This window comes from Erithacus rubecula, assembly GCF_903797595.1.
Source record: "Erithacus rubecula genome assembly, chromosome: 1".
Taxonomy (NCBI): Eukaryota; Metazoa; Chordata; class Aves; order Passeriformes; family Muscicapidae; genus Erithacus; species Erithacus rubecula.
Window position 1 is genome coordinate 89,354,237 of NC_136658.1, and position 15,180 is coordinate 89,369,416.

The window sequence follows — 15,180 nt, forward strand, 5'->3', positions numbered from 1 at the left end:
GAATTAAATAAGTAAACCTAAAACAAATGTACAAATAAAAAAATTAGCATTATCAAAGTTATCAAAGAAAATTCAATATCTGAAAATAGTAATACTATGTTTAACATACTCAGGGACTGTGCTGAACAAATAAAGGGCATAGACCAAAACCTTTCACAGTAATCTGTCTAAACTTAATTACTTATGGGATCATCACCTCTAAATTTGGTTCCATTAAGGATTCTCAATTTATCCATCTATTAAAGCAATGTAAGAGATGAATTGTGCACAATTTCCTAACATGTAGTATTTAGGAACAATCAAGGCACTAGACAGAAATAAATTATGGACACTTATTGTCCTAAAGAGTTATATATACACAAAATATGAGAAGGGATTATTAAAAAAGGCAGAGTGAAGGACAGAACTGTAGAAAATTTGGTTTCTCCACATCAAGGTTACATTCAAAAATATTTACAGAAAAAAGACAATGTCATATATATATATGTTATTACTTGTACAAAAGAAATATACTTCCAAGAGGTTCAATTAAACAACAACAAAAAAAACCCCAAAACCTGAATTTTATGACAGATAATATACTTTATCTTAATTTCAGTTTTTATGAATTTGTGAGCACAGGGTTTTTAAGATGACCATGATAATTGCATGCTGCCTGTACTCCACAGCACCAGTAAGTGTTAAGAACTTGTGTGATACATCCTTAACCATGCTGAATTCTTGTTAATTTATTTTTTTAAGAACTAGAAAGCTGACATTATGATTACATCCATCATATGAGTAAACAAAAAACCCAGAAAGATGAATGGGGTAAGTATCATGAATAATATCTTAGCATAGCAGGTAAAAATCTTCAGTTTGCTCTTTAATAACTGTTTAAAGGTTTCTTACTATATGATAAATACAATAGATTTGCTTCCTTTTTTCTGTGAAGATTACTATTCCTTACTTAACAAGAACATTAAAATTATGAGGAAGATATGGAAGCAAATAACTGAAATTATTTCAGCACAATTGGTGGGCATCAACAACCATATGTTTGAAATGTAATAAGTAGGATTAGGACAGGCACAGAAATTATGCCTTTCAAATCAAAACAGATACATCCTATGTCAACAGTCTCTTCTGATGATTTTCCAGCAGGTATGTTCCACATTCCTACACATATATAAAAATTATTTTAATATATTATATTTGAGATATTAATATGTTTAATATATTATGTATTATAGTTAAAAGTTTTGATTGAGGAAACAAAATTCAATGAAAATCAAAGGAAGCATGCACCTACTCAATTTATGGAACTAACTCTAAAGGAAGTATGTCACTGACAATCAGCTGGTTTTAAGCCTAAGTCACTTACAAAAGAAGGAATTTAGCCCTCAAATGACTTAAATGTTTGTAAATATTCTGTTCTCTCCATTACTTATAATTGTTATTATTATGACTCCTCAGTTGTATACATGCTCATCCTCATCATATTAAACTTTTTATATCCAATCCTCCATTCTAACAGTTGCATAGCTGATTACACAAAATAGCAATGAAAGTACAAAAAAGGACTGTGAGAGAATGGAAGATTGCTCTCTCTCGTCGAATGTGCTGGAAGTTGTCATACCTTCTCTTTGGCAGATTATCATGTATATTCCAAACATCTCAAAAACTGCAATCAATAGGCTTATACTAAAGATAATTTCTTTAATTTCTTTCTTCATTTGTAATGTACACTTGTGTCTAAAATGCATCAATTATTTTACTAGGGAGTTGGCTAATTTTACAGTAAAATGGCTAAAATGCAATATATTTTAACAGCAGGCTTCTATTTCTAAGGAAAGAAATACAAGTATATAATATATTAACTTTAACACACTACAGTGGTTGGAGAAAAAACAAATGACACCTAAGGGTGCACTGGCATTTCCCTAAGGAAAATGTTTTGATTTTCCTCTCCAGAAAGGGGAAATGATAAAGTTTTTCATTAATCCAATCATGATTAATTAATTTTTTGGTTTCATTATTATTATTAGGCATAATTATACAATATGCACACAGAAAAGCATTTAATTTTGCATTTCAATGGACATTTGTATCTATTCACTGAAAAACATAAGAACGCCCACAAGTTACTTCTTTTAGAAGGATACTGAAGCTGTGGAGCACATCCCACTGCAGCCTCTATGATGTTGGGAGCCTAATTTCCTTCCCCTATTTTCTGAGTTTTATTTTGGCTTTAGTTCATACTCATCATCTTCTGTACGTCATTCTCACCCATCATATTACACCTTCTTGTTCTTTACATCACATGATAAAGATGCTTTATGTTCACAAATCTAAATGCTTTTGAACTAGAGATAATTTCAAACACTACTGTACATAAATACTTGATAAACATGAGGGTGACTTTTTTGCTGGAAATATATATCAATATCTCTTAAAACTAAAATGTAAATTAAAATCAAGTAATAATATCTTGATTTCTAACAACAGTAATGACAAAAGCATTTACTTACTTTTCATTACAAATATGAGATTTTGTGAAAGGGAATCTTTATTTTTTTCTATCGCCCCAGCAATTTCATATGTAACCTATAATAAAATAGTGACATCATTAGTAATGACCAATGCATCTTTTAAAAAATCTTACAGCAGTAGAAAAGAAGCTATGTTTTTTTCCACTCTACAGTTAAAGGCTGGCACTGGTGGCATCTTTTCTAAATGCCTACGATGCTGAGCAGAAGAACTGGTTGTTGAACATCATGTGCCTCTGCAACTACACAGAAATTTCACTGGATTGATTTTTAAAACATTTCCACAATGCAGGACTTTGAATCAAATATGTACTGTAAAGCAGGAGACAGTGACCTAAACAACACTTTCCCTGTAGGATAAACAAGTCACTCCCAGGTCACAGATCTCTTATCGATTGGAAAACTGTTCCCACCAACCATGACAAAGCAATCTGAGTCCAAACTCACACTCAGGACAAGTTCCAACGACTGATACATCCTTTGGAGGTAAGTTCAGTCAATAGGTTATACAAAATCCCATTTACATTTCTAACAACTATGCCCATATGGATTTTGGGTCACTTCAGTTGCCTGAGGTTGTGATTTCAATAATCAACAGCTGGATTGTCCCTGCATCTGCCATCCCACTTCAGATAAATTCTTACACATGTGGTAGACATTCTAAAAATTGAGCAAAATCCAGGTACTAGCCAGAGGTGCTGAGGGTACATCCAAAATGAAGATATACAACCAAATGTCTCTTTTAATACTGAGCCCATCCCTGAAGGTACTGTATAGAAAAGGAGCACTAAGATAAGAAAGCAGTTGTATTTTTGGGGTTTTTTTGACTTTGTACGGGGATAGAATAAAAACAATTGGTTAATTTACAGACTTCAGATATAAGAAGCTCTAGCTTGCACAGTAGTAGAACCCAAAGGGAATTTTTAAGTCAGAAAGAAAGAAAATTATAGATTTCAGTACTTGCATGATTAGGAAGATATTAATGGGAACTTAGAATACAGTTCTGTTTTATTTCCCTTGGGACCATGTTTCTATCTAAAGCTTTCTTTAATTTTTTGTATTGGATCTATATCCTAAACCCCTTAGGTGTTTGGGGAAATTTTATCCTTGTACATTTAATAAAGCCATAAATATATAATTAAGATTAGTAACACTAATCAGTGCATTAATTTTCCATTGGGTCATTTGACAATTATGCAATGCTCTCTTGCTCACAAAAGAAATTATGTGACTTGGAAGTGTATAATCTTTTAGAGTGAGTAATTGTCAAGTGATGTAATTACTATGGTGTCTGACATGAACAAGGTATAACAAGAGAATTATGGTTCTTTTCCATGACAGATGCAATGTTATATATTTTCTAATTACATTTCCTAAGAACGTACAACACAGTTAGCAAACTATTAGAATACTTTAGGTATACTATTAAATGCTTTTAGTGTACTCAACATAAATGTTGTGCCATACTGCTCCATAAAAGGTAATTAACAGAACTTATATGACAAATTCATAATGCCAGTTCCTAATTGAGTGTCTTGAGCTTTGACTAAATTAGAAGAAGAGAATTAGTATTGGTGGGAAGAGTAGATAAGTACAGCAGTGGGAGATACTATATTATGATTAACTGCCTATATTGAAGCAGGGAGAAGTTTCAGTATTGATGCTGGAATAATATATCACAAACTTCTAGAATTATATTCGTAACACATATTTCATATCACATAAAATAGATAAAAGTTAGGAGGATTCCCTTTTATGAAGAAATTGCGAACACGCTAAACAATTTTCCCATAGAATCAGTAAATTAATTCAGTGCCTAAAGACATGAAAACTGACTCAATTAAATGATACTCTAGGGCTCCATAGTCATTGCCAGTCCCACAAAATAGAAAAAGAAATAAGTCCTCTTCCAGCTGCCAATTCTGTTGATTTAATCTTGCCTTCATCAGAGATGGCAAACTATGTGTCCCCTAAAGCACATATATTTCCCTCAGTTTTATTCCACTGTGTTTGTAAAATAAACCTGGCCCAAACTCTGCACTGTCTGGCACTCAAGCACAGTGGATAGTTATTCTGGGGAGACAAAATCCAAGCAAATAGTGAGTGCTTTAGACAGGAAATGTGTACTCAGATAATAGTATAATAGGTCCAGTATTATAAAACAAGCTCCTTATTGTCACTTCTATTCACCACAGTTTGCTTTATATGATGACTGTTTGGGGTAGACAGTATACAAATCTATATGTCTCTGCTAGCCAAAGGAAACAAGATTTGAAATAGCATCTGAATAGCTGAATGATTTTTATTTCATTGAAAGAGACTGAAATAAAATGGAGTTGAATTTGCTTTCCTTCTAAATTTAAGTTCATAAAGGAAGAGTGCTTAACATAAGTTGTAATGGGTATGGCCAAATATTCATCTAGTCCTGAATCTTTTAGGGAAAGGAGTATTTCCACTCTGCCAGCCACCAGTTCCCTTTTCAGCTTTCAGGGCTCTGCCCATGAAAGCACTTATCTCACTTTTGTATTTCGTATCTCTTGACTCCCATTTCCTCCTTGTTTCCATATCTCATTAACATTGCCAGCATCATTTAAGACTGAGTCAAGGAGTTTCACTAATTATTAAATATGAGAAAAAAAAAAAACAAACACCCTAATTTTATTTGTTTTGAACCTGTTTTCTGCTTAAGTTAGCATAACTGGTTTAAACACCATAAGAAACACCAGATACAAGTAAGAGGCAAAACCACACAGAAAGCAGGAGACTAGCCAGATTTGCACAGAGCTGACTTTGGGAACTGCATATTCTTCTTATCTTTTTGCATATTCTTGCCTCTTTACTTCATTAATTACCTTCATGCCAGAAAACCAGAAGACTGTATACATTTTCTTCTGAACTAAAGCATCCTCTCACATAACACTTGACTTGCTTAAGGAATTTTCTCCGAGTTTGTTGGATATCCCAATATAAATTATCATCACCTTTAGTTTTCATCAATTCCTTAAAATACTTCTTTTTTTTTTTTTTTTTTTTTGGAAATAATTTTCCTATCTTGTGATAGGCCAGAAAAGCTCATGGTCAATGGCAGATTTGGCAAGGAACCCCAAAACAAGCTAGGAAAACGCCACCTGGAATATTAAGAACAATTTGGCTGCATTCCCAGTTAGAAATGAAAATTTTACTATTTTAATAGCAAAATGTAACTCAGAAACTCAGTTTTGCTTGTGTTGTAAATTTTAGTTAATAAGAAATTAATTAGTTCATGTAGCAGAAGAGAAATTTTTGAGAACATGTCCAAGGACAATTTAGTGCACAGAGACACTTGTAGTCGCTAATTTTCTGCCAGCACTTGGATGTGAGTGACATGCTTGCATGTGACATTTTTTAAGGATCACTGGATCACTTCCAAAACAAGTCTTGTTAAGCAATGAATGAGATAAATAATTTTATATTCTTTCAAGTCTTATTTTAACACTGTGGTAGAATATAATTTTGAAAGAAGTAAGTATTCAGGAACAAACTAGACGGGTGGGGGAAAGTGTTCTATCATTTTCTCCAGTAAGTGAAAATCCTAAATCAAGATTAATTAAAGAAAGAAAGAGAGAGAGAGAAAGGAAGAAAAATCAAGACTGTGTTGCCTGTGTGAAAACCAGAATCTATGTCAAGCAGCCTTTATAGGTCTTGGTAGAGTTTAGATTAGATTTGATTTGATTGTTGTGTCTGGGGATTTAGCCTGGGGAAAAAATAGTGAAAATGAAAGCATCCTTATTGATTAATCCATCTCCTTTTGTCTTTTGATTTAGAGGTTCAGTTTCAGAGTCTGCCTGGGATTTCTAGGCATTTCAGAGAAGACTGCCTTAGTGAAGGTGAGCTGACAGCTGAGAGGTATTTTTGATATGCAGGTAGCTGAGAAAGACATTGATCTGCACTTAAAGGAGCATTATGTGCACTGGTTTATACAGCCCTGAAGTTGATCTTTAGGTCTGGTTGGTTTATTACAGCACGAAAAGCCAAAACAGTGGAAAGGCAAACAGGGACAAGAGGCTTATCTAATTTGCAAATTCAAGTTTAATTTAAACAGCAGAAAGCTTAAATTATGATAACATATTATTCAGATCACATGAACAATGGGGCAAATAGCTCATTATCTCAAATACTGGTATGTTAAATACCATTATTAGATAAAGCTGTGTCTCTTGGCACTGTGCTAAAACAATATATTTCTGATTTACTTATTGATATGTTAATTCACCCACAAAATGGTAAAAAATAAAGGACTTTGAGTCCTTGAGAAAGTTCAAGGATGGAAATGTTATTCATCAAAAATCATGGCTATTGATATGTCCGACAGTTTAAAGATATATTTCATGTGAAGCCCTTCCTTAAGAGAGAGCCCACAATGTAACTATAAATGAACCTAGAAATTCAGTATTACAGGTTCCTAGGATAGTTTCAGCTGATGGTCAGATGCACCCATAAAGCACTGTGCTGCCTCAAGGCAAGCTTGCAAGGTGTAGTGTGTGCCTCTTTCCCCACAAACAGTCTCTGGGAGAAGCACCTCAGGATACCCACAGTCATACCAGGCATCAGAAGCAATGCAATGCCTCAGATGAGCAGAAATTTTCTGTAAGAAATCAGACTGCAAGTATTCAGAGAAATGTGTTAAACAACCTTTAGATAAAGCCTTTCACTAGGATTATTTTTTTCTTCAGTCATAAAACCCCTAAATCATTCTCTTCTACCTTCTGCCTGAACAAAACAGATAAGCTTTTTGTCTTACAGCACTCAGATATCAAGACATTAAACAGCTCATAAAAAAGACTCATGATGCGTCAAGGCATTGTAGGATTCTGTTCAGCTGTAAAATTAAAACTAGGAGATAAAGTAAAATACTTGATATGATAAAGCACTGATGCTGACAGTGGCCTTTGCTAAGCATGTGTTCTTGTGTGTTCACAAGCAATACATCATCTTTCCCATGCAGAAAAAGACAGATTTAATCTTGTTCGGGAGTAATAGTGAAATTCAAAAGAAATGAGGCAAAATTCATTTTCTTTCTTCCACTGGATCATTCTGTCCCATTTGTGTAAAACAATATTCATTCTCAGATTCAACTAAAATATCTGACCCTTGTGCTGATTTCTTCCATGTAAAAGTTAACTTGTGCATATTGTTCCTCTTTATCCCCTCCAAAACAGACAAAAAAATTAAAAATAAAAAAAAAATCCAAGGTCTCTCAGAATGGTATCATACACACAGAATTCCTTGAAGTATTGATTCAGCCAGAAAAGTATGGATTCCAAATTATTTGGGTTTCTTTTCCCCCTTACATGCTACTTCGATCCACCTGTGTATTCTTTGTCTCAATTCAACATTGTGCTTTCTTTCTTTCTTTTACTTCTGACCCATTCTCTCTTCTCTTTTTCTCCCAGTACTGCTTTTTCTGGGATAGTTTAAAGCTCATTATGCTTGGATCAATAATATGGCATATTTAATCTTAGGAAAAGTTGCTGAGCATGAAACTTAGGAGAATGGGCAATGCCTGCCATTTCCTAACACATTCAATTAAAAAGACTTCATAGTGGAAGATAATTTTTCTACCTGTATCCTGACGCAAAATTTCACCAAATACAAACATCTTACAGGTCTTTTAAATGGCACAGACACATCTATATCAGCTGTAATTATCTCAGAATATAAAGCTAGATATATCACTTTTGTCCACAAAAAGCTGTCTGTCAATCTCAGTTAAATACACAAATGTTGGTCTTTTCTGTGAGGAAGTGTTTCTAATAACTGCCTTTTCCAGTTCAACTGCACTTCTGACTTCCTAAAATATCTACTGCATGTGTTTGACTAAAGAAATTAACCTAATTCATTTTTTTGGACTTTGACCTCCATCCAAAAACTACTGATAAAAAGCAGCCCAAATTACAACAGCCATAAGTGGCTCATACCAGGGCCAACACAGAATATTAGTGTTTTGGTTGTTTTTAATGACTCAGAGTGGCTCTTTAACACTGGCTGTGAAGTTTATTACAGTTACAACTGCTACCTAGAGAAATCAGGATGTCTGCCTTCACATTCTAACACAGGGCCTGCTACATTCAGTGTGACTTCTTCAACTGCCAGCCTAGACACACCACCTGCATATCAGTGATTAACATTAGAAATGAAGACTTTCATGTCATAATTTGCTAGTAATTCTTTCTCTACCCTCTGTGTCTGATTCATCTTTCAGTTATATAAATAAAGAGAAGCTTTACCAAGTTAAAGGAGTATAAATCTGTGAAAAATTGTGGTGATAATGAAATTAAGGCCCCTTATCTTAAATTTGGAGATGTCTGAAGGCAACAATCAAGGGTAAGATTGTTTTATACTTAACTTCTGTTAGACCCATTTAATTGAGATCAGACTATAAAAATGGGTCTCAAAACCTGTCAAACTATATTGATATTTCATATATGAAATTCTTGTTTTTGATTGCCAGTAAATTCTGATATATTTAAAAGCTTCATCCTTTAAAAAAAATCATAAAGCATATATCAACAATTGCTTCCATAAAAAGCTACTAAATGTAGTAACAGCACAATCTAAAGTATAGCATCAGCAGTTTTAAAATCTGAGTTTTTCATATTCAGGTTCTCAACATATGAAGACATACTAGTCTCAGAATAAACTCAATTTGTGTCATTAATGCAGTCACACTATCATCAAAGTTTTATATAAATGCATATCATGAAACACTGGAAATTTCAATTCATGATAGCTAGATAACAGTCCCACAAGATACCAAAAATGCAAGTGTCTGTGAGGATTTAGCTCAATTACTATTAAAGTAAGGAGAGTTAAGCAGTTGCAAGAGGACTTTTCTGTTTTGGCAGGGCTAAGCATTTTACTGTTGTAAGGATGCAAAGAAGAACCTGTCTGGAATAGTTCCTCAGCCAATGTAAATCAAAGGATCTCCACTGACTTCAAAAGAATGTGTAGATTTACATTACTTGGAGAACTGTCTATTTGTTCATGCTTTTAGATTAAATGTCATTACTATTATTAGCAAAAGGTCAAACCAAGTGTCTATGTTATAAAACAAAAATCTAAACAACCATGCAAGGCTAAAATACACATTAATGAAAAGTGTCCTCTTTACCACTCATAGTTTAACTTTCAGAACTAGGCACCTGAAATACTGGTTTTAACAAATCTTCTGAATGTTTCTTCAGAAAATAAGACAAAAATTTATTTCATTTTGAAGAAATTTGCTTATAATTCTGGTTGTGATTTTAATTTACTTTAAATGTACTTTTAATGCCTTTTTGCAGCTTCCATGTCAAGTTTTGGGGTGTGGAACTTTTTGAGCTCTTATTATAAATTCGTTAAACAGAATGACATTAAAAAATACTTATGTAGTAAGTATAAAAAAGGCTTATAAATTAATTTAAATATCTGAAGTTTATGGTCAGCTCTTTATTCCATCACTTGATGTCCAAGTAAGTTTCACAAATTCTTGGTTTTACTGCTATCTAACCACAGTGTGCCCACATTCCTACTGACAAGTCCCAATAGTGGAGATATCCAAACCACTTAACTTTGCAAAAAATTTGATTCTAACTAAAAGGCCTTGTGATGAAAGAGGAACCTGCAGGGAGTTATTCAGAGTATTTGGGTTAGGAACTTAAGCAATGCTCAAATAGTCCTTTCCATAATGACCACATTTCTAGCATTGGGCAGGAATAAATTTGCTTGCATCAAAACACAACTCAGGACTTCCATCAGCTTCATTTCCAAACGAGGAGCCACAAAATAGATCTGTCCCTATTTATATCACTGTCAGATTACATAAAATAAAAAACCAAAACAACTAACCCTTCAAACACATATCTAACTTGCTTGCTTGAGTTGTATGCAGCTGTGGGGACAATGTGAAAATGAAGTATTGGAAAGGAAAGGGTAAGAAGCCTATTTAAAAGAACTGATTACACTATTCCTGTCAACACTGCAGGCAGGGGAATAAAAAAAATATTAATCTAATTTTACAGTCATGCTGAAAGATATTTGGCATGTTCTGGGGTCTTTGTGGAGAAAAATATGCTATGACCACTAACAGGAAAAGTAGGGGGGTCGTTTTTGATTTTTTTACCAGAGTCATGCTTGTAACCCAGGTATCTACATATATAGAAGAGTAGCTGCAGGATACCTGTACTGTTCTGGAACCACATCTGTATGCAAAGTGAAGGCAACTAAAATGGCATTAAACATTTATGCTGAGGGATCTGAATCACCCCTTTCTACATTAAATGCTTACAAAGGAAGACAGAATTTAGGAGCCAGAACTAGGTGGCCTCATATCCTGCATGCTGTGATGTAATTTACACATTTCATACACTATATGGCATTGAGATTCTAATTTGTCCTCTGAAAATTTATCACTTGACAGTGAAATCCTATTTATAGCCAGGGGTTGTAGAAGCCATGTAAAATTTTGTTCTGTTAACTTTTTTCATTAACTGCATGTATATTCAACTTACCCTCCCAGCATAATGCATAACAGTGAAGGTGGAGCCCAGATCCTTTGGGGCAAGGTTACCATTTCCATCTTTTGTGGAGGAATAGACTGTATTTGTATCTGATGTATCCAGGTAAGACTGAATGCGTTTAGAAAGACTTTGTTCCACTGACCAAACAGACTGGCTTTCTTCATCCAGCATTGACAAAAAGCCTGATGGTTTCTGAAATGAAAAATAGATTTTTCTCATTTTATACAGGAGAGCTAAAATTTCAGTTGCTCCATGTAGAGAAACACAGCTTGTAATTTAGTAAACAGAAACATCTATCACCTTATAAACCAGGAAAATAAAAAAGATTAAAATATTTTGCCAGGTGTTCAAGGCTGGTCCTTCCACAAGAAATGTAGGGAATAGTATTTCAGTTGCCAAAAATGGTCACCATTGATGATCTGTTAGAAACTGATTGTGTTACTTGCTTCTTAAAAGTTGTTCAGAAACCAGCTTTAGGCACTGAAGAACCTGTCAGAGCCTTGTCAGTGCTACAGCAGCACAGTCACATGGATGCTGCACATGAATTGGTACAGGCAGGGAGATCCTGCTGCATCTTCCTCTGCCCTGCTCCGGGAGCCACTGAGCTCTGGCCTCTGACCCAAAACCTTCTCTGAAGATTCAAAAACTGGAAAACGCCAACAAAAGTTTGTATTAGCCTAGGACAGACTGTGTATAAATATATGTGGTGTAAAATGGATCTGGAATCTACCTGAAAGAAAAAATCCAGGACTGCAGTATGGTTTCCAGGAGAATACACAGTTTCCATGGCAACTCCATCTTGTACACATTCTGCTTGCTCCTGTAGGAAAAGCACTTCATTGATGTACTGGTGTATCTTCTCATTGGTCATGTTGACACACAGCTATTGTAAAATAAAGAAAAAATGAGTATTAGACGTTTGCTGGATAATTCATCGATGTAGGTTTTACTGCATGTCCAATATTGAATTTGAAGAAATGTCAATCAATAATATGGTAACTCTTGGTAGACCACAGATTTAGGAAGACCCTTGGGAAATCTATAATTATTAAATTGGGAATACACAGTTTTCTGCCTGAACAATTCATTGTGAATTCCACATAAGAGTTATCAAATATCAGCATTATCAAATACAGTGGAAATTTACACTAATTCCACTGAATGAAGAAGGGTAACTCTACATATAAATTGGTACATTTAATATTCTTCTGCATTTTAGATTCAGGAAGGTTATACAAATACAATGTGCTTTTAGGAAAAAAAACAAAAAACCTACATATTTGTTTAATATCCTGAGTCTGTAGTTAGTTCAGTACTAACAGAGACAAAACTTTTTTTCAACATATAATGACACTGAAGTCTAAAGCAGTCTCTGAAGAGCTCATTGTGTTTTACCAAAACATATAAAACACCTAGGGACATTTTACTAGATGCTGTTCTCCATTCTATACACATTCTAAGGAAAAGTTAGAAAGAAAACGGTGTTCCATAGAAAAGTTCAAGGGATAAATAGTGTAGAAGCTTCTAAAATATTTTCTGTGATTGCCTTACAGGATATAAAACTAAACAGATTTACAGAAATCTGATTTTCAGTTAAAAACAGGTGGGAATTGTATCAGCTTATTTGTGTGCTTTTGTATTTTATTCAAAGCTCACATTCTAAAATAAGTAAATATTTAAGAACCTTGTGGAATAAATGCTTTAACTGTTCTTTCATACTCAAGTGGAAATTTTAGTTGAAAATTTGAAAACCTTGTCCAATGCTGCATTAACTATGACTAAGAAATGAAGAAAACAGAAACTCCTAAAAGGATGTAAGAACACTTCATATGAGGAATGATACAAGGAATGCCTGCATGCATTTTCTTTTCAGTCTGAACTACTCACATATTTGTGTTGGCCAGTCATTAACTATATCTTCTGTGAATAAAGTGTGCAAAAGTAATTCTATCAGCAAGTCATATTAAAAGGTATGAAACATTTAGATCAATCCTAAAATTACATAAACGTCCAGATGAAGGAAGAGAACCCGAGTAATGTGTAAGAGTTGCCTGAATTTTCCATTAACACCTCCTGTTAGTATAACCAACTTGTACTTGCTATACAATAAAACAGACTAGTGTGAAAAACAGCAAGAAGAAATGAGACAAAGCTCATTTTACAAAAAAAATCTATTAACTGTCTTTACTAATGTGTGACAGTGCAGACAAAAGATATCCTCGAATAAAACAAATATTTCTTTAATGGGATTTATAAACATTCAGATTGTTATCTTATTTATTAACAAAAGAAATGTATGACTGACTTCCAGTATATACTTATTTTATGGAAAAGACAGCTTTTCTACCTCTGTGGCAGGCAAAATGTTCTTTACTGAACACATCAGGAATTCTAATTACAAAATCTTTCCAGAAGCTTGTTAACATTGTTTTATAAGGCAGACAAGCTAACACTTTGCAGAATATGGCAAAGCCTTAAAATGATGCATGCTGTATATATTTTTATTTGCAAATGACTTATTTAGAGAACTAAGTCATTCAACTTTACAAAGGTGTATTTTACAATAAGAAAAAACTGTCAAAATCCCTCCAAACTCAAGCTTAGTTTTTAACATGAGCCAATCTCTTAAAATGCATTAAAAAAAGAAAAGTATTTCAGAGCCTGACAGTGCAGCAAAATTACTGAACTTCACAATTTCAGAGGAAGGAAAGATTTTTTTAGACATGTCTTACAAAGATCTGATAAGCAGCACTGGTTTTAAGTAGCAAAATAAAAGGAGTAGTATTTTGTTAAAAGATTCATACATAGTGTGCTTAGATGGTAAAGAAAAAAAACAAATTTTTAAATTCTACTGGCCAGTGTATTTATAGTGAAGCACACAGCACTGGGGTGCTTCATGAGCACCATTGTCAGCCAGACTGGCAGAGTTGCCACAATGCCACAAGGCACTGCAGAGCAGGGCAGAAAGCAGCTGGAGCACAAAGTGCAAACTGCTCCAAAGCTGCTCTCCAGAGAGAACAGCTCTGCACAACGAGAACCAAGACAACAGCCAGGAAAGCTGGAAAGCAACACATTCTCATCAGATCTTTCTCCATTTCAGTGCTTTATACAACTGCTGGGAAAAGGTAAAAAAATGAATGTTTCAAATTTAAATATTGACACTGGTTGACACAATAGTTAAAGCAGCTGAAATACAGAAATGGGACATTAACTAAACTAGCCTTGCAAACTAGTCCTAGTACTATGAGACAAAATAGGCTGCTAGTGTGGAAAAGTAAGATGTCAGTTAAATGTTGTGCAGTATTTCACCAATTAACCACAAACTAAATTGACCTGGGAGCCTCAATTTGAGATAAATTGTTTTATTTTTGGCTACAAAATGCCTACTGTAAAAGAATTTTCTAAAAACCATTTTAGTGTCAGGAACATAATGAGTCAGCTTTAAAGTCAAGTAACACTGGTTTTCCAGTGTCTGACTGGAACAATGGACAGGTAATAGTGCCCTGCATAAATGGAAAGAAATGTGTGCACTGGGCAGACCACAGAGAGCAAGAAGGAAGAGTACACCCTGACAAAGGCCATAAAGAGTGGGAGATCCTCAGGAACTGGGTGAGGAAGAAAGTAAAACACAAGATCACCAGGCCCCTAAGGGAAGGAATAGGCTTTTGATCAGCTTATCCCCCCATGCCCTCCTCGTCCCAGCCCCAGGTGATGCCATGGCAGTGCCAGCTTCCAGCTCTTTCTCCAGCTGCCTGTGACAGGGCCCAGCCCTGTCTGGCTGCTTGCCATGTCAGGGCTGCTAAGGGGCACTGTCACCAGCCCTGGCTCTGCCCACCATGGCCCAGGGATGCTGCCCTGGGAGGGCATGGCCATCCTTGTTCCTGGCTCCAAGGATCACCTGGTGCTTGCTGCTCCACAACAAGGCTGTTAAAACCTTCCTGTGCATGGATGCTAGCCAAACTCTGACTTTAAAATACCACATCATATTTCTTTTTAAAGACTGAATTAATATGGTAAGCACTTTGCATCACCCTTTGGGGCATAAGGAATACTCCAGTACTAACAATTGCAGTGGAAGGTTCTGCATGAAGTCCCTACATATGAACAGAGCTCAG

The 15,180-nt window shown here is 34.8% G+C and overlaps 1 protein-coding gene across 1 annotated transcript in view; it reads right to left on the reverse strand.

Annotated features, from left to right (window-relative positions):
* MYO16 (myosin XVI) overlaps window positions 1-15,180 on the reverse strand; it is a 353,826-nt gene that overhangs the window by 86,000 nt on the left and 252,646 nt on the right. Inside the window, exons 22-24 of the mRNA XM_079322616.1 lie at window positions 11,796-11,948; window positions 11,057-11,257; window positions 2,511-2,586 (exon numbers count right to left, since the gene is read on the reverse strand). Of these exons, the coding sequence (XP_079178742.1) occupies window positions 2,511-2,586; window positions 11,057-11,257; window positions 11,796-11,948 (430 nt within the window). The remainder of the gene's footprint in view (window positions 1-2,510; window positions 2,587-11,056; window positions 11,258-11,795; window positions 11,949-15,180) is intronic.